Source organism: Pelophylax lessonae (genome assembly GCF_965119305.1).
Source record: "Pelophylax lessonae genome assembly, chromosome: 6".
Taxonomy (NCBI): domain Eukaryota; kingdom Metazoa; phylum Chordata; class Amphibia; order Anura; family Ranidae; genus Pelophylax; species Pelophylax lessonae.
The window spans coordinates 330,833,912-330,857,962 of NC_138773.1; the positions used below are offsets into that span (position 1 = coordinate 330,833,912).

Here is a 24,051-nt window from a genome sequence, read left to right on the forward strand (position 1 = left end):
AACGAGCGAACACGGATTTTTACCCGAATATACAGTAAAGTGTTCGTGTCCGTGTTCGGGTAACAAAAATCCAATTATTCGGTACGAACACGAATAATACAGTCCGTGTTCACTCAACCCTAGTGGTGATATATATAAACAATCAATCAGAATACAAGAGTATATTAAATCATATAAAAAAGTTCACATAATGATGGCTTCCAAAAAAGTTGTGATTTCCAAGTAATAAACAGTCCAAAAAAAATAGTGTTGTGAAAAATTATATATATATATATATGGATAAAGTGCCAGTGCTCCTTTTCTTTCTCCCAAGTGGCCCTTCACCGTGAAGAATAAGTAAATTGCAAACTCACCAGAAAACGTGGGTCCTATATGCCCATTAAGACCAACCGTGCCTTGGAGACAGTCTCCAGATATGGGTGCGTCCCTCCTGGCGAAAAGGATATCCCTCTATAATACCACTTCCACTACCAGCCCTCTCCGAGGGGGTACGATCCCAACGGGTTCAGATAGTACTGTGGTCCTCCTAATTCGGGTCACCTCCAGCCATAGGGTAAAAAGGAATAAAAACCCGGATAGTGCAGTCCTGTATAAATAGTAGATTTATTGCACACCCCCAGTCACTCCAAATACATGCAGTCCCAAATAATTCAGTATAAAAGTTAGTGTGAAGTCAACTGTATAAAACAGGGAACATCAAAGCGTGATAAAAAAGTCCAAAAATAGTGCTAAAACGTGACTAAAATCCATCAAACATGCACAAAACACCGTCATACACGAGGGCTCCGAGTGGAGAGCGGTACTTCCGGCTTGCGTTCCACTAAGTTCCACCTAACGCATTTCGTCATTGGCTAGACGTCTTCAGAAACCATATTCTCAGTGTCCCTTAAGTAGCTGTCCATCATTTTCTTGGTCACCATGTGCCCCTAATAGACACAGGGTGACTTACACATAAGAGGAGCCTAGGGAGCTGAGAGAGGGATTTCCCAACCTCTCTAAGGTAAGCTGGGTTCCACGGGCCCCCCCAACCAAAGTGACTCCCGTCACAGACCAACACAAAAAGGCACATTATTGTGAAGTGGAAGGAAAATTATAAATGATACAAATTAATCTGTGAAAAGTGTGGCTGCATTTGTATCCCCCCCGGAGTCAATACTTTGTAGAACCGCCTTTCCCTGCAATTACAGCTGCAAGTCTTTTTGGGGATGTCTCTACCAGCTTTGCACATCTAAAGAGGACATTTCTGCCCATTCTTCTTTGCAGAATATCTCAAGCTCTGTCAGATTGGATGGAGAGCGTCTGTGAACAGCAATTTTCAAGTCTTGCCACAGATTCTCAATGTGATTTAGGTCTGGACTGTGACATTCTAACACATGAATATGCTTTGATGTAAACCATTCCATTGGAGCTCTGGCTGGATGTTCCGGGTCGTTGTCCTGCTGGAAGGTGAACCTCCGCCCCAGTCTCAAGTCTTTTCTTCTAAGATTGTCCTGTATTTGGCTCCGTCCATCTTCCCATCAACTCCGACCAGCTTCCCTGTCCCTGCTGAAGAAAAGCATCCCCACACCATGATGCTGCCACCACCATGTTTCACAGTGGGGATGGTGTGTTCAGGGTGATGTGCAGTGTTAGTTTTCCCCCACACATAGCGTTTTACTTTTAGACCAAAAAGTTGAGTTTTGGTCTCTTCTGAGCAGAGCTCCTTCTTCCACATGTTTGCTGTGTCCCCCACATGGCTTCTCCCAAACTGCAAACAGGACTTCTTATGGCTTTCTTCCACCAATGGCTTTCTTCTTCTCACTCTTCCATAAAGGGCAGATTTGTGGAGCGCACGACTAATAGTTGTCCTGTGGACAGATTCTCCCACCTGAGCTGTGGATCTCTGCAGCTCCTCCAGAGTTCCCATGGGCCTCTTGGCTGCTTCACTGATGAATGCTTTCCTTGCCCTCACACCTCAGTTTAGGTGGACGGCCATGTCTTGGTAGAGGCCCGGCCGGTCAGTTTAGGTGGACGGCCATGTCTTGGTAGGGGCCCGGCCGGTCAGTTTAGGTGGACGGCCATGTCTTGGTAGAGGCCCGGCCGGTCAGTTTAGGTGGACGGCCATGTCTTGGTAGGGTTGCAGTTGTGCCATACGCTTTCCATTTTCCCATGATGGATTGAACAGTGCTCCGTGAGATGGTCAAAGCTTGGGAGATTTTTTTTTATAACCTAACCCTGCTTTACACTTCTCCACAACTTTATCCCTGACCTGTCTGGTGTGTTCCTTGGCCTTCATGATGCTGTTTATTCACTAAGATTCTCTAACTAACCTCTGAGGGTTTCACAGAACAGCTGTATTTATACTGAGATTACATAACACACAGGTGGACTCTATTTACTAATTAGGTGATTTCTGAAGGCAATTGGTTCCACTAGATTTTCGTTAGGGGTATCAGGGTAAAGGGGATGAATACAAATGCAGCCCCACTTTTCACAGATTTATTTGTATCATTTATCATTTTCATTCCACTTCACAATTATGGCCACTTTGTGTCGGTCTATCAAATAAAATCCCAATAAAATACATTTAAGTTTTTAGTTGTACCATGACAAAATGTGGGAAATTTCAAGGAGTGTGAATACTTTTTCAAGGCACTGTTTATCATAACATGGGTTAATGAGAACTTACACAGATATTTAAAGATGTACACGGCATGACCCTTACTGGCACCTGCTGAGCGTCCATCAATAGTAATACTGTACTCTAATGGTTGAAGCCCATTTCCCTCCATATATTCCCCACATCTGCCAAATTGTGTTGGTGCATTGTCTATTCTTGCACAAAAGCAAAAAAAAAGAATAAAACAATGATAGTCCAGTGCAGAGCGTTACCCAGAGCCGCAGCAGATGATACAACGGACGGTCCAGCCGCATCCAGAATCGCTTTTGAAATTCCTACAAATAAAAATATAAAAACACAATGAGGCTGAATTCACAGAGCTTCAACACAAAGTTATGTATCCTTATTTATCTATGAGACTGTAAATTTTAAATCTTATTGGATTTTTTTTTAATTTTCAAATCTTTTATTAATTTTTATCAACATACATATATAATCTCACACCACAAAGAAAAAAAACGAAAAAACAAAATACGTATTTACATAAATTCCCCCATGACCCCCAGTCTGTGAAGTGAAATAAAACAAAACACTATACAAAGCAATCGTCCTTGATAGTGAAAAAATGTGAAAGGGAAGAGAGAGAGAAAAAAAAAAAAATGTGATGAGGGGGAAAATGCGACCCGCACTTCCCCTTTTCATTTAATCATCGTGTCAACATATCACTCGGAAAAAAAAAAAAAAAAAAAAAGGAAACACCGCATCCAGTGTGTTTCAGAGGGGGTCTAAATAGGGGGGGAAAAGGACATAAAAAAAACACGAAAATACAGATCTGTCACAAACAAAAATCCATTGTAAATCAATTTGAGTTAAACTACATCATGAAATAAGTGCCATTCTAAAATATAAGATGTCGTGTTCAATACACTCCATAGCATCATCGTGAGGGCCGGGGATTGTCAGTGGGCAACTGTTAACAAAACTGTACCCCAAGGTCTCTCTCCAGGATCTTTTCCATGGAATACGCTCCCCATCAGAGGATCACAACCATTCAGAGAGAAACTCGTTCCCAGATTCTGTAGCATCCCCATGTCATAAATACATTATCACCTTACCTTTCCAAGGTTTTGGCCCCTTATTTAACCCGCTATACGTAACATTTGAAGGCCTATACCATTTATTCTTTATTACCCAAATACTTATCAGGCCCCCAATTAACAAAATTAAACACCTCACCCCAGCCCTCAGACTCCGCCATAGAGGGGGTCGCTACCCAAAAAATAGACCCAAGGCCTCTGACGTTTCCTAACCACCTCTTTCATATTGCTCAATACGGCATTGAGCACTTCCGTCCTGGGTAACTCGTTTAGTTTTGATATCCATAAGCTGTTTAGTGGTGGAACAATTTGTTTCCAAAAAGCAAATAAAAACACCAGATATATGCCAGTCTAGAACACGATATATCATGTTCAAGACACTCCATAGCATCGTCGTGAGGGCCGGGGATTATCAGTGGGTAATTATTGGCCAACCTGAGCCCCTATATCCCTCACCAGGCACTTTTCCGTGGGGGATGCTCACCATCAGGAGACCACTACCATATAAGAATAAACTAATTCCCAGTCTCTGTAGCATCGCCATATCGTAATACATTATCACTCTGGCTTTCTATACTTTTTGCCCCCAGTTTGACTTATTATACCTGACGTATTAAAGGCCTATGCCATTTTCCCTTATTGCCCCCTCTTGACAGAACTAGGCACCTCACCTCAACTTTTTAGACTCCACTAGAGAGGGGGTCGGTGCCCAGGAAATGAACCCAGGGCCTCCAGCGTTCCCTGACCACCTCTTCCGTGTTACTCAATGCAGCAGTAAGCAATTCCATTTTGTGTATCTCATTTACTTTTGAGATCCACAAACTATTTGGTGGTGAAACATTTTGTTTCCAAAAGATAGGTATACACGCCTTGGCCGCATTGAGAAGACGGAGGGTCAAGGTCTTCCTGTAATTCTTGGTTGAAATTGGAGTCAGATGCAATAAGCACAATGCAGGATTATCCTGTACTTCTACATTAGTTAATAGTTTAATTACTGAAGCCACTTTCTGCCAAAAGGGCCGTAGAAGCGCACATTCCCAAAAAATGTGTATCATAGTTCCCTCAGCCAGTCCACAGCGCCAACATGTCCCCGCCTGAGTCGCATCCATTCTTTTCAGCACTGAAGGGACCCTATACCATCTAACAAGAATCTTATATCCCAATTCCTGTATTTTGCTTTCCATCGACGACCTGTGTACTAGATTCAGAATTCTGTTAATTTGTTCCTCAGACAGACTAATATTAAGCTCTTGTTACCATTTTCGAAGGAACCGTAGTGGTTGAACTTCCATCTCCTCCATTAGCATTGCGTAAAACATTGAAATCAAATGTTTTGGTGATTCACCTGATAAACATATTTTTTCTAATGGGGTCAGATCCCGTGGAGTATATCCTTTTCGCTGAAATGCCCGAATAAAATGACCTAGCTGATAGGCGCTCAGGTGGTCTAGTAGACCCCCCGACCACTCCCTAATTTCCTCAAATGAAGGTGGGCGCCATATGTCGAGTAGACAAACTTTACCCTGTTGTACTAAGTTTCGTATTTTGGCATTGGTACAACCCGGGGGGAATTCAGGGTTACCCAGTATGGGTGTCATCGGAGACGGGGAAGGCGCTACCTTTGAATGAGCTTGAATTCTTTTAGTTTCTCTTAGTGTTACCCCTATTGTTGGATACTCTAAAATATTGTCTTTAGGAGAAAAGACTGACCAAGGAGCCGGTGGGGTCGGCTGGCCATATTCCCCAAATCTCCAACTCTACCCACCTTTTAGTGCCCTGGTTGCCATGCCAGTCCACTACTCTTACCATGTGGATCGCCCTATAATAGCTGAGAATATCCGGCAGACCTATCCCGCCTCTTGCCTTCGGCAAAAACAAAGTCTGCACTCCAATCCTTGGGGATTTCTTTGCCCAAATAAATGAGCGGAATAGACTCTTAATTAGCCGAAAGAAAACAAATGGCACAGAGACCGGGATAGTCTGCATAATATACAAAATCCGGGGAGGCACGTTCATTTTGAGTACACTACATCTGCCAAACCATGTTATAGTCAAGTTCTGCCAACTTCGCAAATACGTTTTAATTTTCACTCACCAATGGGATATCTTCTTTTCTATACAAATCCAACGGATCGGCCGTAATCTGTACTCCCAGATATTGCAATGATACGTCCCCCCATTGAAATGGAAATGACATTAGTAAAAGCCTTTCTTCTCCTCAACATGGGGGGGTTGCTTTGGCTCTGCCCCCCCTCAAAGGCACCTTGTCCCCATGTTGATGGAGACAAGGGCCTCTTCCCCACAACCCTGGCCTGGCTGTGGGGGGAGTGACTTATCAGAATCTGGGAACCCCCTTTAACAAGAGACCCCCCCTGATTCAAACCCCCCCCCCCCCCCATGTAAACCCCTACTCTTTCACAAAAAAGTGCCCAAATGGTTAATAAAAACAACACCAGTTTTTCACAAGTCATTAAAATGAAAAATATAAAAATGCCGACCCAAACGAAAAAATACATTTTATATAAAGGCCCCGAAGAGCCTGGTATGGATTGGGGAGGGGGGCCCCACACTGTTTTTTTTTCAGAATTTTTATTTGCCAGGAATTCTGTTTACATTCAGCTGTCATTGGGGAAACCCGCTGTCAGGTGATGAGTCATCGGTTGTTAAAGACGCGGTGGCCGGCTTTCCCACCGGCTCCTTAGCAACCAGCTATTATTTTGAATTTGAATTGTTCTGGAAATTTGGAATTTGCTAGGAAATTAATAAATGGAACAAAACTGAACTAATTCTGAAATGAATAAGGGAAACAAAATTAGTAACATAACAAATCTATCCGAAGCGAAACTAAACAAATGTTTCCATTCTGCACATCTAGATTCAACTGAAAATAGCTCTTTGAAAATAAGTATCCTTTATCCTGGTGTGTTAGATTTGTGAATTGAGCCCTATGTCAATTCAATTTAGAGCTGGGCCACCAAAATTCATATTCCTTTATCTACAAGTCATTCCATCTCTAACTCCTACAAAGCCCTTCACAATATGATGTCCCTGGACATTCCCCCACCAGTCTCCAGATACAACCTCACATGACCTTCCCTCCTCCTCCAGTCACATCCTCACTCTCCTCCACCCAGAACTTCTCTGGGATTCCCCTCCACACCCTGATCACCTCTACAGCCTTCATATACTCCATTCACACTTCTCTCATCAGACAAGGTTGTAGTATTTTATGCTATGGATCATTGTTAGCATGGTATTATCTGTACAACCCTCCCCCCACCTCTCTAATGTTCTATCTAGGACTCTGAACATCAGAGATTTTTCTGGATTTCTGCAATCTACATCGATCAGCCATAACTTCAAGACCACAGACAAGTAAAGTGAATAATAATGATTATTTTATCACAAATGGGTGGGATTTAAAAGGCAGCAAATGAATGAACATGTTGTCCCTGAAGTTGATGTGTGGGAAAAAAAAAAGGAAAATGGGCAAGCAAAAGGATTTGAGCAACTTTGATAAGGACTAAATTATAACAGCTAGACGAAACAACCAAAAAGATTGTAGCCCATGGGACTTTTATAAATGGTGCATAAGAAAAATTCAACAGTGTATATAAAAAAGAACAACATTTATTACAACATATTAAAACAGACTAACAAAAAATATGTAACATTGATATAGCTCATAGTCATGTCATTAATACCCACATATTAGACATATTAGCACAAATGTATCGATCATGATTATTTAAAATGAAACAATGCTCCATTCATGAAGATGTAAAGTTTTCAAGCCCTCTACGTGTTTCATGGGGCAACACCGACTTCTTCAGGAGACTGTACAGATATGATTTTTTTATTTAATGTCAATGTTGGCAAACTCATAAATGAAAAATATCATAGATAAAATAATCGAAATGTGTAAGCGGCAGGATCCCAATGTTATGGAGCGAAATTCATAGGGATGGTTCCAACCGGGAGCTGAAGGTATAGGGTGGACCCAGGGCCAGACACCAAAAAAGTGTCCAAGCTGGGTCAAACCCCCTTGAAAAGAGTAGCCGAACAGTCCTAGAGAGGGAACAGCATCACCCCTGCTCACAGCAGCCATGGCTAGACCCATGCTGCCCCATGTCCACAGCTATAAACGCCTACGATGGGCATGTAAGCATCAGAACTGGAGCATGGAGCACTGGAAGAAGGTGCCCTGATCTGATAAATCTTTTACATCATGTGGATGGCTGGGTGCGTGTGCGTCACTTACGTGGGTAAGAGATGGCACCAGCATGCACTATGGGAAGTCTTATTCATGGAGGCCCAACCTTGCAACCTATAGGACCTAAAGGACAACTTGGTGCCACATACCACAGCATACCGTCAGAGGTCTAGTGGTGTCCATGCCTCAACTGGTCAGGGCTGTTTTGGCAGCAAAAGGGGGACCTACCCAGTATTGGGTGGGTGGTCATAAAGTTATGGCTGATCGGTGTATAATCTGATATTCGGATTTTGCTAATCAGAATGAATTACCTGAGCACAGAGTGAAGTCTTGATTGGAAGAATTTACAATGACTTGGGTATCCTCTTTTATTATATCGCCAGTCTTCACCTGATAAGTAACAGATCCAATCTTCATTTCATGAACCCCAAGTGACGGGTTTGTCACCGTCCCGAAGAATGCTGCAAGACAGAGAGGAAAGGGATTCTAATAAGCAGAGTAGGAGATAAAAGAAAGCCGTGTTCCTGCCACCGATGACCACCTGTGTATGGAAAGATAGAAATTAACAATATTATGGCCTGGCAACTGCAGAAAGTTCAGCATCCAGAATCAGAGACACACCGAGATAATGGATCATCCTGTATAGAATTCTCTTCCATCCATTCTCACTGTCCTCATCTCTATCATCATCCACCTCCTCCTCTTCCCACCCACTCTTCTCTCCTTTGCTATAATTTCAACCCCTTGTCTTTAATCCATCCCCACTGTCCTCCCTTCTGTCATCCTCCTCCTTCTCCTCTTCCATCCTTCATCCCTACTTTCTTCTCCTTTGTCATCATCTTTTTCCATCAATACTCATTTCCACTATCATCCTCCACTATCAGCCATGTGCAATCTCCTGCCCTCTGTTATCATCCTCCATAGATGCCTGCTCTGATCTCAACATTTACCTCATCTTGCATCCTGGACAAATTTAATATACAGTTAGGTCCATATATATTTTGACACAGGTACAAATTTAGATTTTTTAAGGTATTTATCAAAACATATTCAAGCTATAGTTATATCATGGATATGGGCTGAAAGTGCACACTCCTGGATTTAATTTGAGGGTATGTACATCCAAATCGGAGGAAGGGTTTTGGAATTACAGCTCTTAAGAAAAGTATTTGGACAATTGAATCAAAAGTGGTTTCATGGCCAGGTGTGGGCTACTCCTTCGTTATTTCTTCATCAATTAAGCAGAAAAAAGGTCTGGAGTTCATTCTAACTGTGGTATTTGCATTTGGAATCTATTGCTGTGAGCCTCCATCATGCGTTTAAAGGAGCTCTCCATGCAAGTGAAAGAGGCCATTGTAAGGCTTCAAAAACAAAACAAATGCATCAGAGAGATCGCAACATTAGGAGTGGCCAAATCAACAGTTTGGTCCATTCCGAGGAAAGAAGAACGCACTGGTGAGCTCAGCAACATAAAAAGGCCTGGAGGTCCACGAAAGACAACAGTGGTGGATGATCGCAGGATCCCCTCTATGGTAAAGAAAAACCCATTCACAACATCCAGACTAGTGAAGGACGCTCTCCAGGAGGAGGCGTATCATTGTCAAAGTCTACAATCAAGAGAAGACTTCACTAGAGCAAATACAGAGGGTTTACCACAAGGTACAAACCATTCATAAGCCTGAAGAATAGAAAAGCCAGATTAGACTTTGCCAAAAAAAACATCTAAAAAAAGCCAGACCAGTTCTGGAAAAGCATTCTTTGGACGGATGAAACTAAGATTATTCTGTACCGAAATTACGGGAAGAAAAAAGTGTGGAGAAGGCTTGTAACAGTTCATGATCCAAAGCACACAACGTCATCTGTAAAACATGGTGGAGGCAGTGTGATGGCATTGGAATGCATGGCTTCCAGTGGCACTGGGTCATTGGTGGCTATTGATGATGTGACAGCCAGATTAATTCTGCAATGTTTAGGGATATACTGTCAGCCCAGATTCAGCCAAATGCAGCAAAGTTGATTGGATGGCGCTTCACAGTACAGATGGACAATGTGACAAACCCACTCAGGACAGGGGCTTTTTGGAGGGGACTGCAGGCTAGCCTCTTGTCTACTGACTATGGGCCCTGGCATTTAAGGGAACACTGCTCTTTGTGAGGTGTATGCTGGGGGGGGGACCCTTGGAGTAATGTTAACTTTGGATTCAAGTCCATGTCTCCCCAAGACACACAGACTCTGGGACCCTAGGCCCCTCTTATGTGTACGTCACCCTGTGTCTATTAGGGGTGCAGGGTGACAGAAAAAATGATAGACAACTACTTAATGGACACCGAGAATAAGGTTTTGATTACTTCAAATGGGACAGTAATATTTATCCACATTATCCCTCAAGAAATCTATGATACAATAATTCCACTGTATCAGAATGATAGGGCATTGTATGAGCTTTGCCTCATAGACTATTGTAAACTGTTGCCAGGAAGTCTGTGACTTCTGAATAATCAAAGCATTGCTTAGATGTGGATCCCATGTACTTCAATCTAGAAGATGGGCAGTCTGCTACTGGGGTCTTCTTCTATTGTCTGAATAATAAGGTGTTCTGTGTTTATACCAGGGTTTCTCAACCAGTGTGCCGCGGCACACTGGTGTGTCGTGAAGGGTCCCCAGGTGTGCCGCGGCAAAATTACCCCCAACCTATGCATTAATAAGTAAACTGTTCTTTACTGTAATGATTGCTGGCTGGTCTGCTGGCTGGTCAGTTATTACAGCGGTGCAGGTTCGCTGTCTGATACTCGCTTTCCGCTGCCACAGGCAGTCGGTAAGCTGTGCGGGCCTCCAGACTCGCGTCCTGCCAACCGATGACGTCGTCGGTTGCTATGGGCGGGTCAGGCGCACAATCAAGGGCTTGCTGGATATTAGAGTCGGGAGACGCTGGCTGGCGCGATCGGAGAGAAACCAGGAAGGAGGATCTTCTGTGCATGCATGTCAACTCTGTGAGTACACAGGATTATGTAGCATAACTTTTTTTTTTATATTTTAACCTACTTAATAAATGTACTGCTTGGGATTTTTGACCTACCCTTAAACAGTGTTCCTCTCAGCTGTTTTCATTCTGCTTTCTTAGTACACAGGATCACCTTGATGATTGCTTTGTAAATGTAATATATATATATATATATATATATATATATATATATATATATAATTTAAATATATGTAGATATATAAAAAAAAAAAAAAAAGATAAAGATGTTTGTTTTAATTACTGTATTACTATATTATACCAGTAATGATACCAGTACTTTATTTTAATATTGTATTCTTTGTACAGATTTTTTTATCTTTTAATTTCACTTGCACGCCTGCTGCAGTTTTGTCTGTCTGTGTGCATATATACATGTGTCTCTATGTGTGTGTTCATATGTATATGTGTATATGTATGTGTGTATGTATGTTACTTTTAATCCTGACCCCCCCCCCCCCATTCCTGTACCATCAGAAATGCTTTTTTTTAGGGCTTGTTTGTGATAGCAGCAAGGACTGTTGCTCCTCTGAAAAGCAATCTATGCTCAGGTCAATTTACAGTGGCATTTTACAGGCGGTAAACGGGCAATATGTTGCCTCCTCCCCACCTGTTTTAAGCCTGTAAATGCAACATCACTACACGCTACCATGCACTGCACACAGTTGTGGGGTAGTTGCAGTGCAGCCCCATTCACCTTGGGTATACCTCCAGCTGATGCCACCTCATGTGTACACCCCCAGCTGCTGCCTCTGAAGCTAAAGGGGGAGAAGTTGGGGGTGGTAAAAACAGCTCAACCTTGTTTTTTTCCACCCCTCCGACCTGACATGTGAATGAGCCCTTGGTTCACATCTGCATGGCTGCGTGCTGCGTGTAGGGCAGCCCATTCATTGCAATGGGCTTCCCTACCCGCAGAAATGCAGAGAAAGAAGTCCCTGACCCTTTTTTTTTAAATTACGCCCCGCCAAAAGCACCCTATGTTTGCCAAAGTGTGGGGTACCATTAGGAATTATTGACAACCCTAAAGAGCAGAGCATTTGTGTGTGTGTGTCAGGAACAATCGTGATTTTGCGCATGTTCCGCGACATACAGTAACGAGAACTGGACCTTGGACAGGGGTGCCTCAGCATTGAAAATACTTTTCAAGGGTGCCCGACTGGAAAAAGGTTGAGAAACAGTGGTTTATACTGTACTTAGGTGTTTTTTTTTCTTTGGGAGTTTGAGGTCAGCAAATCTGACCTGTAATGAGATCCCTGATTGTCCAGGTGGTTAATTTTGTCACCTATTGGTTGCCTGATAGCATTCTGTGTACTTCACCTAGACTGGTTTAAGTGCTAAGATAATTAGCATGTTAATTATATCATTATCAGCTATAGTAGTTGCTAGAGGGGGATTAGCCATGAGTCAGCCCTACCTTGTTATCTAAACCATTGTGTGATGTTTTGTGAAAATATTTGGGTGGTCACTGACATACTTCTCAAGTGTATAAAAAGTCTGTATTCTTGTTCAATAAATGTTCCAGATCCTATACAAGCTAGGTCTCGGCTAGCTTTGTATGGGGGGGGGGGGGGTGCTGTAGTATCTGATATCTATGGTCAAGACTGGAAGGAAGCGGTATTCCGACGAAAGCAAACAAGCACATTGTAGGCCGTGGTTCCATTACAGACAATGTTACAAAACACACTGCAAAAAAACAACCCAGGAGCTTTTTAAGGAAAAGAAGGGGAATATTCTGCAATGGCCGAGTCAAAACTAAAAGCGGAAAGACCCACAAACAAACAACAACTGAAGACACCTACAGTTAGAGCCTGGCACAGCATCAGAAAGGAGGAAAGCCAGTCTTTGGTATTGTCCATGGCTTCCAGACTTCAGCCAGTCATTGCCAGTAAAGAATTCTCAACAAAATATTAAAAATGAACATTTTATTTATGATTATATTCATTTGTCCAATTACATTTGAGCCCCTGAAAATGGGGGGACTGTGTATAAAAATGGTTGCAGTTCCTAAAGTTTGTACTTGATATTTATGTTCAATCCCTTGAATTAAAGCTGAAAGTCTGCACTTCAAATTAGTTTGGATTATTTTGTTTTAATTTACTTCGGGTGGTATACAGCGCCAAAAGTATGACTAAATATATAGTATACAAAAGTAAATACATCCCTCACATTTTTGTAAATATTTTATTCTATCTTTTCATGTGACAACACTGAAGAAATGAGACTTTGCTACAATGTAAAGTAGTGAGTGTACAGCTTGTATAACAGTGTAAATTTACTGTCCCCTCAAAATAACTCAACACACAGCCATTAATGTCTAAACCGCTGGCAACAAAAGTCAGTACACCCCTAAGTGACAATGTCCAAATTGGGCCCAAAGTGTCAATATTTTGTGTGGCCACCATTATTTTCCAGCACTGCCTTAACCCTCTTGGGCATGGAGTTCACCAGAGCTTCACAGGTTGTCACTGGAGTCCTCTTCCCCTCCTCCATGATGACATCACAGAGCTGGTGGATGTTAGAGACCTTGCGCTCCTCCACCTTCCGTTTGAGGATCCCCACAGATGCTCAATAGGGTTTAGGTCTGGAGACATGCTTGGCCAGTCCATCACCTTTACCCTCAGCTTCTTTAACAAGGCAGTCGTCATCTTGGAGGTGTTTGGGGTCGTTATGTTGGAATACTGCCCTGCGGCCCAGTCTCTGAAGGGAGGGGATCATGCTCTGCTTCAGTATGTCACAGTACATGTTGGCATTCATGTTTCCCTCAATGAACTGTAGCTCCCCAGTGCCGGCAGCACTCCTGCAGCCCCAGACCATGACACTCCCACCACCATGCTTGACTGTAGGAAGACACACTTGTCTTTGTACTCCTCACCTGGTTGCCCCCACACACGCCTGACACCATCTGACACCAAATAAGTTTATCTTGGTGTCATCAGACCACAGGAGACGGTTCCAGTAATCCATGTCCTTAGTCTACTTGTCTTCAGCAAACTGTTTGCGGGCTTTCTTGTGCATCGTCTTTAGAAGAGGCTTCCTTCTGGGATGACAGCCATGCAGACCAATTTGATGCAGTGTGCGGCGTATTGTCTGAGCACTGACAGGATGACCCCCCCCCTTCAACCTCTGCAGCAATGCTGGCAGCACTCATACGTCTATTTCCCAAAGACATCATCTGGATATGACGCTGAGCACGTGTACTCAACTACTTTGGTGGACCATGGTGAGGCCTATTCTGAGTGGAACCTGTTCTGTTAAACCACTGTATGGTCTTGGCAACTGTGCTGCAGCTCAGTTTCAGGGTCTTGGTAATCTTCTTATGTCTAGGCCATCTTTATGTAGAGCAACAACTCTTTTTTTTAGATCCTCCAGGAGTTCTTTGCCATGAGATGCCATGTTGAACTTCCAGTGACCAGTATGAGAGAGTGAGAGCGATAACACCAGATTTAACACAGCAAATTTACACTGTTATACAAGCTGTACACTCACTACTTTACATTGTAGCAAAGTGTCATTTCTTCCGTGTTGTCACATGAGAAGAATAAAATATGTGAGATACTGTATATGGACCCAACTGTATATTATAAAACAAACTATATTTCATACAATAAAATGATATGCCAACTCAAAGGGTTACTTTCTCCCTCTTACCGATGTTCTCCATTTTACACCCCCTAACATGAAGCTTGGGGAATAATGCTCTCAGACACAGAAGGTATCGTGAAAGTAAAATTACATTTATTGGTTCCTCTTTTCATCTTAAAAATACAATCAAAATGGGATGAAACCGGCTTTCCCTTCTACCAATTAGGGGTAGTTCATTCATGTATAGCCAATAAAGAGGGTCCCTATACATTCTACAAGTTGATGCACAGCTCATCATTACAGTGTAATACCATGTATCTGACAATAGGGGAGTACCAGGCGCTGTCCCCATCAAGCAAGTTATATGGGAGAACCTATATTTTAACCCTTACACCAACAATACGCACAACAGAAAATACCCCCTCCAGAATGACTCTGGTAAATATGAAGCTCACATCTGCTAGAATACAGCGAATCCGGAAAGTTTTCACAGCACTTCACTTTTTCAACATTTTGTTATGTTACAGCCTTACACCAAAATGGATTAAATTCATTATTTTCTAATTCTACAAACAATCTCCCATAATGACAGCCTGAAAGAAGTTTGTTTAAAGTATTTGCAAATTTTTAAGAAATAAAAAAGGAAAAAAACTCCCATGTACATAAGTATTCACCCCCTTTGCTCAATATTATGGTGAAGCTCCTTTGGCACCAATTCCAGCCTCCAGTATTTCTGAGTATGATGCTACAAGCTTGGCACTCCTATTTTTGGGAAGTTTCTCCCATTCTTCTTTGCAGGACCTCTCCAGCTCCATCAGGTTGGATGGGGGAGGGTCGGTGCACAGCCATTTTCAGATCTCTCCAGAGATGTTCAATCGGGTTCAAGTCTGGGCTCTGTCTGGGCCACTCAAGGACATTCACAGAGTTGTCCCGTAGCCACTCCTTTGTTATCTTGGCTGTGTGCTTAGGGTCGTTGTCCTGTTGGAAGATGAACCTTCACCCCAGTCTGAGGTCCAGAGCGCTCTGGAGAAGGTTTTCATCAAGGATGTCTCTGTACATTGCTGCATTCATCTTTCCCTCCATCCTGACTAGTCTCCCAGTTCCTGCCGCTGGAAAAGATCCCCACAGCATGATGCTGCCACCACCATGATTCACTGTAGAGATGGTATTGGCCAGGTGATGAGCGGTGCCTGGTTTCCTCCAGACATGACGCTTGCTATTCAGGCCAAAGAGTTCAATATTTGCTTCATCAGAGCAGAGAATTTTGTTTCTTATGATCTGAGAGTCCTTCGGGTGCATTTTGGCAAACTCCAGGTGGGCTGTCATGTGACTTTTACTGAGGAGTTTCTTCCATCTTGCCACTCTACTATACAGGCCTGATTGATGGAGTGCTGCAGAGATGGTTGTTCTTCCGGAAGGTTCTCTCTTCAAAGAGAAATGCTGGAGCTCTGTCAGAGTGACCATCGGGTTCTTGGTCACCTCCCTGACTAAGGCCCTTCTCACCCGTTCGCTCAGTTTGGCCGGGCGGCCGCTCTAAGAAGAGTCCTGGTGGTTCCAAACTTCTTCCAATTACAGATGATGGAGGCCACTGTGCTCATTGGGACCTTCAATGCTGCAGAAATGTTTCTGTACCCTTCGCCAGATCTGTCCCAAAACCGTACAAGGGATCAAGAAGCCCTACTAGGGGAAGACTCACTTCCGCTGTGTGGTCTAACTACAGAATCTGAGATCTTGCCGCCTCTTTGCTTCTTGATCCCTTGTGCGGTTTTTGAGAACTTTGGCTGTCATCCCTTTGAGGTCCTCTTGGACTCTCTGACACACAGTTGGTTTCCTGACCATATATACAGATTTTTTTTATATGTTGATCTATTCACTATAACTGTGTAAAGTGGACATCTACCCCCAGAAGAAGACTTCAGGTTGAAATGCGTCGGGGGCCTCTGTGTCCACTATCTCTGACATCTGTAATTGTCTCTATATTAGGAAATTTCCCGTATATATACATTAAAGCGGAGTTCCGGCCACAGAATCGTTTTTTTTTTTTTTAATACCTCCCAAACAGTGACCCACCGACCTTTATATATCAGCTAATCCTGGTTTATACTGTTAAATAACAGTTAGGCAATCCTAAAATCTTGATGGGTTGGTATCCCTGGAAGAAGCTGTGTGGGCACGCAGCGTAACGCGTAGGACGCCAAACCGGAAGTGACGTAGCGGCATTGAGAGTGTTATGCATTTGGAAAGACGGAGTACAATGTGAGTCTGTTATTTAAGTCTTTTTCGTTAATAAATTACCAAACGGTATTTCACTATTGTGGCCCATTTATTTTGGAGATACAAAGGCTCCATACATGCCCCTTGGAATATCGATCTATAGAGGAGAATTTGAGGTATTAAAACCGGACCTTCATGCCATAGAGAAGGAGGAAATACCACATGTGAGCAAAATAACACAAAGCTGTTTGTAAAGGCAATTGAGGTGAGCGCTTAGGACACCTAGTGGCCACTGCATGGAAGAGCACCTGCATGTGATTTTGGGAAAGAAGAGTGATTTGAACATACACAGCTTTATTTATTGATCTATTTATTTATTGAACTTATATTTAAAGACACTTTGGCACTTTATGATCTTTTTGAATGATATATTTATTGATGGTTTAAAAGCACATAAATTTATCACGGGCACTTTATTTATAATATTTTTATATATATATTTTTTTGGATTGTATGAAGCACTAAATTTTACATCGCTTATAAGAAATATTTATATATTGGAGAGATATTAATTTATTGATACACTGCAAAATTTTATTTAAGTATATAGGAATTTATATTATTAATATTTAATTAACACTGAAAGTAAATATATGTATGAATAATATGCACTAAGCACTAGGCACTAAGCACCTTTAAAGCGCGGTACTCCCCCCCTGCTATAAATCCTAAAATCTTACTTTATATAATTTTTGCAGAGCGCCGCCATCTTTGTCCGGGTTACACGAGTCCTTAGTGGGGAAATGTCTACCCTGCTTCCTGCTTCTGGTGGGAGGAGGCCGGTGAATACAGCGTGAAATCTCACGCATGCCCAGTACTATACGATCGACATAGTACTGGATTTCCATAGGGACGGCAGCTCCGCCTAACATCGCGTCATTTCCTGTTTGGAAATAACGCGATGAGAGGAGCGGCCGGCCGCCTACGTCATTGCCCATTGCATCCTGGTAGCGACGAGTAAGAGCTCCCAGGACGCATTGCGGGACAGGAAGTGACGGCGCGGGCCGTGCGGCCAAGGAAGGAGGATGTGGATGCCAAGGTGAGTATATTCTCCTCTGTAAAGGTAAGTAAAAAAAAAAAAACCCCCGGGAATATCCAATTCTTGCTCATGGAAGGATAAGGAAGCGGATGCCATAAAATGTAAAAGGCATGATTTTCTGCCCGGAACTCCGCTTTAATGTCCTTTTGTATGCTTTCATGGTTTTTTACCCTACTCAACAATGATCTTCATTGATGTATTTTACTGTGTATTGTACTAAAAAAAAATCTTTCTTAGAATATCGATTTTCAATATTTACATTTACATTTTCTATCATAGTTTATTTATTTGGTATCGCATAGTCCCAATTCCCCCCTTGTCCCTCTGTGGACTTTCACAAGATTTTGATGGTGTCTGTAGTAATTTGTGCCCTCCTGTGAGGTCAGGTACTAATGTTGGATGAGAAGACCTGGCCCACCATCTGTGTTTCAATTCATCCTAAAGGTGTTTCGTAGGGTTGAGGTCAGGGCTCTGTGTGTTCCTCCACACCAGACTGGTCACACCATGTTGTTATGGATCAGGTCATCTAACTCCAAAAACCATGGTCAGTATTATTGAGTTCAGCCGTGGCCATTAATATGGAGTTGCCCACTTTGTGGTTGTTAACATCCCCCACTGTTTGAGGGTGTCTTTTGGAATTTGTGCCATTTGTGATGTTGGATGAGAAGACCTGGCTCATATGTTGAGCCCCACCTTGGGCACTAAAAAAGACCTGGTTCACAATCTGGGCATAAATTCCCCCCCCCCCCCCCAAGGTCTAATCTGGACTACAGTTCATCCTAAAGGTCTTCTTCAATAGGCTTGAGGTCAGGGCTCTGTACAGGTCACTCGAGTTCCTCCCCATCAAGCTGGTCAAACCATGTCTTTATGAAGCTAGCTTTGTACACGGGGGGGGGGGGGGGGGGGAGTCCCTCTGTGGACTTTCACTATATCTTTATGGACAGATACCGCTCCTTCTTATATCATTACCTTCAAACTTTGGAAACTAGCTTTTTGTGACCATCAAAATCTTGTGGAAAGTCTTCCCAGAGAAGTGGAGACCACGAGGGGGAGGTGGGGTGTACAACCCCTTATGGAATGGGATGTTCAACAAGCTCATGTAGGTGTGATGGTTGGGGGTTCACAGACTTTTGGTCATACAGTATAAAATAAATTAGAATCTGATATGAAGCTTCCTTTCTATATTATAAAATATGCGGAAAGGTTTGAGGAAATAAACTTCTTCTAGTAGACAAAGATTCATATTACATAAACGTACTTGACCCCGTCCCAGCCGACTGCCTGTTGGTGACCCCGCTAGTGGCAGCGTCCTTTTCCAGTTGACTTGTAAATGCCTGGAAATACATAACACAAGAAAATGTCCGTTATGTAGCAAGAAAAAAATTTATGGGATCCATCTAATGTGAGTTTGGAATTGAGGTGGGCGGGGTCTGGTAGGATGAGGGAGAGGCTTTCTATAATCTTGTGCACCACAGAGATACCTTCTATAAAGAGTCTCTAGTAAGCCATGGTTTTGTTTGTAGCCATCATGCATATTATCCTGTCCTTGTCTCCTGTCCAATCCTCCACTATCATCTCCCTCATTATTTGTCATCTGATATTACTGCAGGATGCAAGGCTACAATTCCTCATAGAAATGCGCGATTCATTTTGTTCCGAATTGAAATTCGGATGAATTTTTCATTATTCAGAAAATCGGATGTATCCAAATTTCAGAATTACAATAGTAACGTATTGAAAGCAATCCGAAAATAACAAATCAAAATTTTGGACAAAATTCGAATAGTTTTCGGATCAAATTCGAATAGTTTTTCTAATCAAATTCAAATACTTTTCGAGTCAAATTTGAATTCAAACAGTTTTCTAATTGAATTCGAATTTTTCGCAAGGAATAAAAACAATTGGAAAAAAAAGGAATATACTAGATAAGAATATAATAGAATATAATAAAAAATAAAAGAATAGCATATAATACAGTAAAACAGAACAGAATAGAAAATAAAAGAATAGAGTAAAACAACCATTTTGTTCCAAACAAATTTCAGAACATATTTTTTGTTATTCGGAAAATCAGTTGTATCCCAATTTCCAAATTGCAATAGTAACGAATTGAAATGAATTTGAAATAACAAATCATAATTTTTGATGAAATTCTAATTCGAATTGTTTTTCGCATCAAATTCAAATACTTTTCGAGTTGAATACTAAACTAAATGCTAAATAACAAGTCAAAATTTTGGAAGAAATTTGAATTCAAATAGTTTTCTAGTCAAATTTGAATTGTTTTTCGAATCAAATTCAAATACTTTTCAAGTTGAATTTGAATTCAAACAGTTTTCATATCAAATTCAAGTTTTTGCAGAGAATAAAATAAAATAGAAAATAAAGGAATACAATAGATAAGAATATAATAGAATATAATAAAAAAATAAAATAATAGAATATAATACAGTAAAACAGAACAGAATAGAAAATAAAAGAAGAGAAAAAAAATAGAAAATAGAGTAAAACAAACTAAATAACAAATCAAACTTTTGGACAAAATTCGAATAGTTTTCAAATCAAATTCGAATAGTTTTTCCAATCAAATTTAAATACTTTGAGTCAAATTTAAATTCAAACTGTTTTCGAATCAAATTCGGGTTTCTGCAGAGAATAAAATAAAAGAGAAAATAAAGGAATACAATAGATAAGAATATAATAAAAATAAAAGAACATAATACAGTAAAACAGAACAGAATAGAAAATAAAAGAATAGAGTAAAACAAACATTTTGTTCCAAACAAATTTCAGAACAAATTTTTTGTTATTCGGAAAATCAGTTGTATCCCAATTTCCAAATTGCAATAGTAACGAATTTAAATGAATTTGAAATAACAAATCGTAATTTTTGATGAAATTCTAATTCGAATCGTTTTTCGCATCAAATTCAAATACTTTTCGAGTTGAATAATAAACTAAATACTAAATAACAAGTCAAAATTTTGGAAGAAATTTGAATTCAAATAGTTTTCTAATCAAATTTGAATTGTTTTTCGGAACAAATTCAAATACTTTTCAAGTTGAATTTGAATTCAAACAGTTTTCATATCAAATTCAAGTTTTTGCAGAGAATAAAATAAAATAGAAAATAAAGGAATATAACAGATAAGAATATAATAGAATATAATAAAAAAATAAAATAATAGAATATAATACAGTAAAACAGAACAGAATAGAAAATAAAAGAAGAGAGAAAAATAGAAAATAGAGTAAAACAAACTAAATAACAAATCAAACTTTTGGACAAAATTCGAATAGTTTTCAAATCAAATTCGAATAGTTTTTCCAATCAAATTTAAATACTTTGAGTGAAATTTAAATTCAAACTGTTTTCGAATCAAATTCGGGGTTTCTGCTGAGAATAAAATAAAAGAGAAAATAAAGGAATACAATAGATAAGAATATAATAAAAATAAAAGAACAGAATATAATACAGTAAAACAGAGCAGAATAGAAAATCAATAAATAGAAAAAAATAGAATAGAAAATAAAAGACTAGAGTAAAACAGAACAAAAAAGAATAGAAAATAAAAGAACATCATAAAATAAAACAGAATAGAAAATAAAGGAATAGAGTATAATTAAATATAGAACAGAATAGACTATAATAGAAAGAATATAACCATCTTCTGAAATTTCAAATATTGAATATAATAAATTTGAATTAAAATAGAATAGAAAATAACAGAATAGAAAATAAAATAATAGAATAGAAAAGAACAGAATAGAATAAACAATAAAATAGAATAGAGTAGAATAGAATAGAAAGAGTATACCAATAGAACCGTTTTCTGAAATTTTGGATTTCAAATAGAATACATTTTAAGAGAATGGAAAAGAATATAATATAATAGAAACTAAAAGAAAAGAATAGAAAATAAAACTATTTTTAATAGAAAAAAACAATAGAAGAGAATGGAATAGAAAGAATATAACCATCTTCCAAAATTTGAATTTCAAATAGAATAAATTTGATTTAGAATGGAATTCGATTCAATAGCAATTCAATTGGAAATAGATTTGAATCCTAATGGAATTCGAAAAAAAATTGAATCGATTGGAATTCGAATAAATGAAACCAATTCCGTAAACAATTTAAACAAACGTATGTAAATAACGAATCAAAACGAAATTAATTATTTCATTCTGCTTATGTTTAATTCCTCATCCCTTTAGTGTCATTCAGATGGAACTCTTCCCAACAGGTCCTACACAGCACCATCTCCATCTCCATCTCCATCTCCATCTCCATCTCCATCTCCATACACCTATTGATGGCTCTGAGCCAGCTGGGGACGAGGAAATGGACACCTCACCACCCCAATGGCCATGCGGGAATATTCAACCTCTAGAATAAGAGTATCACTATAAACATGAGATCTCCGTTACCTTGATGGTGTCCCTGTCACTGGGGTGAAGGACCAAATGAACTTCTTGAAGACTCTGAACTTTGTTTTTGCAGTTAAACTGGGAAATCTCATCAAACATTATAAATGCAACCAAATCCTTCGGAAAGCCAAGAGTGCCGGTTCCAATAGCTGGGAAAGATATTGAGGTCCGATGGTTCTTCTCTGCCAGCGCCAAACAGTCTTTAATAATTGTGCGAAGAATCTGAAACAGAGAGTCCGAGATTGAAGTGTAACTCTGGGCAAGAAAAAAAGACATTTAATTTGTAATAGGAGAACACACCCCTCATACTCCCTCAGGAGAAGTAGGGGTAGAAACAGAGGGATTTGAGGGTGCCAGGCATAATCTATGAGGGAGTAAGAGGGGTGGGTTCTGCTATTCCAATATTTGATACTGAGGGATAATGCCTTGGCATAGTGTAATTCTTTTTTAGGGAATTCATAGAATCTCTCCCCACCACTCCCTATTACACATATTCAATTTGTAATTCTATAGTGCTTTCTTTTTGGGGACTAAAAAGGGTTTAGGAGGTAAAGCAGCCATTTTGGGTGCACTCAGGTAAGCCAACTGACCTACCAGCATGTCTTTGAGGTGTCGAAGGAAACCGGAGTACCCAGTGGAAACCCACACAAGCACAAGGAGAAACTCCATGCAAAGATTGTCCTGGTTGGGATTCAAACTGAGGACCCCAATGCTGCAAGACAGAAAAATGGTCCAAATTTATGTCTATGTGGCTCCATGGGAAGTATTGAAATTTTCTTCTTAAAAGACGAAGAGGAACTCCAGCCATACTTTTTCTGAATTTAGTAGGAAAGGGTTGGAAGAACCTCTGGAGTGTGGCTTAAATTCCTCCTAAAGATCCACGTTATAAAACACATTCCTCCAATTTAATTAATTTCCACTTTCCAAGGAAATTTTTACAAACCCAATTCCAAAAAAGTTGGGACACTGTACAAATTGTGAGTAAGAAAGGAATGGACTCATTTACAAATCTCATAAACTTATATTTTATTCACAATATAATATAGATAACATATCAAATGTTGAAAGTGAGACATTTTGAAATGTCAGCCAAATATTGGCTCATTTTGGATTTCATGAGATCTACACATTCCAAAAAAAGTTGGGACAGGTAGCAATAAGAGGCCGGAAAAGTTAAATGTACATATAAGGAACAGCTGGAGGACCAATTTGCAACTTATTAGGTCAATTGGCAACATGATTGGGTATGAAAAGATCCTCTCAGAGTGGCAGTGTCTCTCAGAAGTCAGGATGGGCCGAGGATCACCAATTCCCCCAATGCTGCGCGAAAAATAGTGGAGCAATATCAGAAAGGAGTTTCTCAGAGAAAATTTACAAAGAGTTTGAAGTTCTCATCATCTACAGTGCATAATATCATCCAAAGATTCAGAGAATCTGGAACAATCTCTGTGTGTAAGGGTCAAGGCTGGAAAACCATACTGGATGGCGGTGATCTTCGGGCCCTTAGACGGCACTGCATCACATACAGGAATGCTACTGTAATGGAAATCACAACATGGGCTCAGGAATACTTCCAGAAAACATTGTCGGTGAACACAATCCACCGTGCCATTCGTCGTTGCCGGCTAAAACTCTATAGGCCAAAAAAGAAGCCATATCTAAACATGATCCAGAAGCGCAGGCGTTTTCTCTGGGCCAAGGCTCATTTATAATGGTCTGTGGCAAAGTGGAAAACTGTTCTGTGGTCAGACGAATCAAAATTTGAAGTTCTTTTTGGAAAACTGGGATGCCATGTCA

At 40.5% G+C, this 24,051-nt stretch overlaps 2 protein-coding genes across 2 annotated transcripts in view; both read right to left on the minus strand.

The window, feature by feature from the left end:
* Positions 1 to 24,051, minus strand: part of LOC309558766 (protein mono-ADP-ribosyltransferase PARP14-like) — a 343,037-nt gene that overhangs the window by 273,354 nt on the left and 45,632 nt on the right. The window lies entirely within an intron of this gene.
* The window catches only part of LOC309557749 (protein mono-ADP-ribosyltransferase PARP14-like), a gene marked incomplete at its 5' end in the record, with an annotated part of 85,156 nt that overhangs the window by 36,643 nt on the left and 24,462 nt on the right, over positions 1 to 24,051 (minus strand). Inside the window, 4 exons of the mRNA XM_082260517.1 lie at positions 2,872 to 2,934; positions 8,221 to 8,370; positions 19,082 to 19,157; positions 22,255 to 22,476. Of these exons, the coding sequence (XP_082116643.1) occupies positions 2,872 to 2,934; positions 8,221 to 8,370; positions 19,082 to 19,157; positions 22,255 to 22,476 (511 nt within the window). The remainder of the gene's footprint in view (positions 1 to 2,871; positions 2,935 to 8,220; positions 8,371 to 19,081; positions 19,158 to 22,254; positions 22,477 to 24,051) is intronic.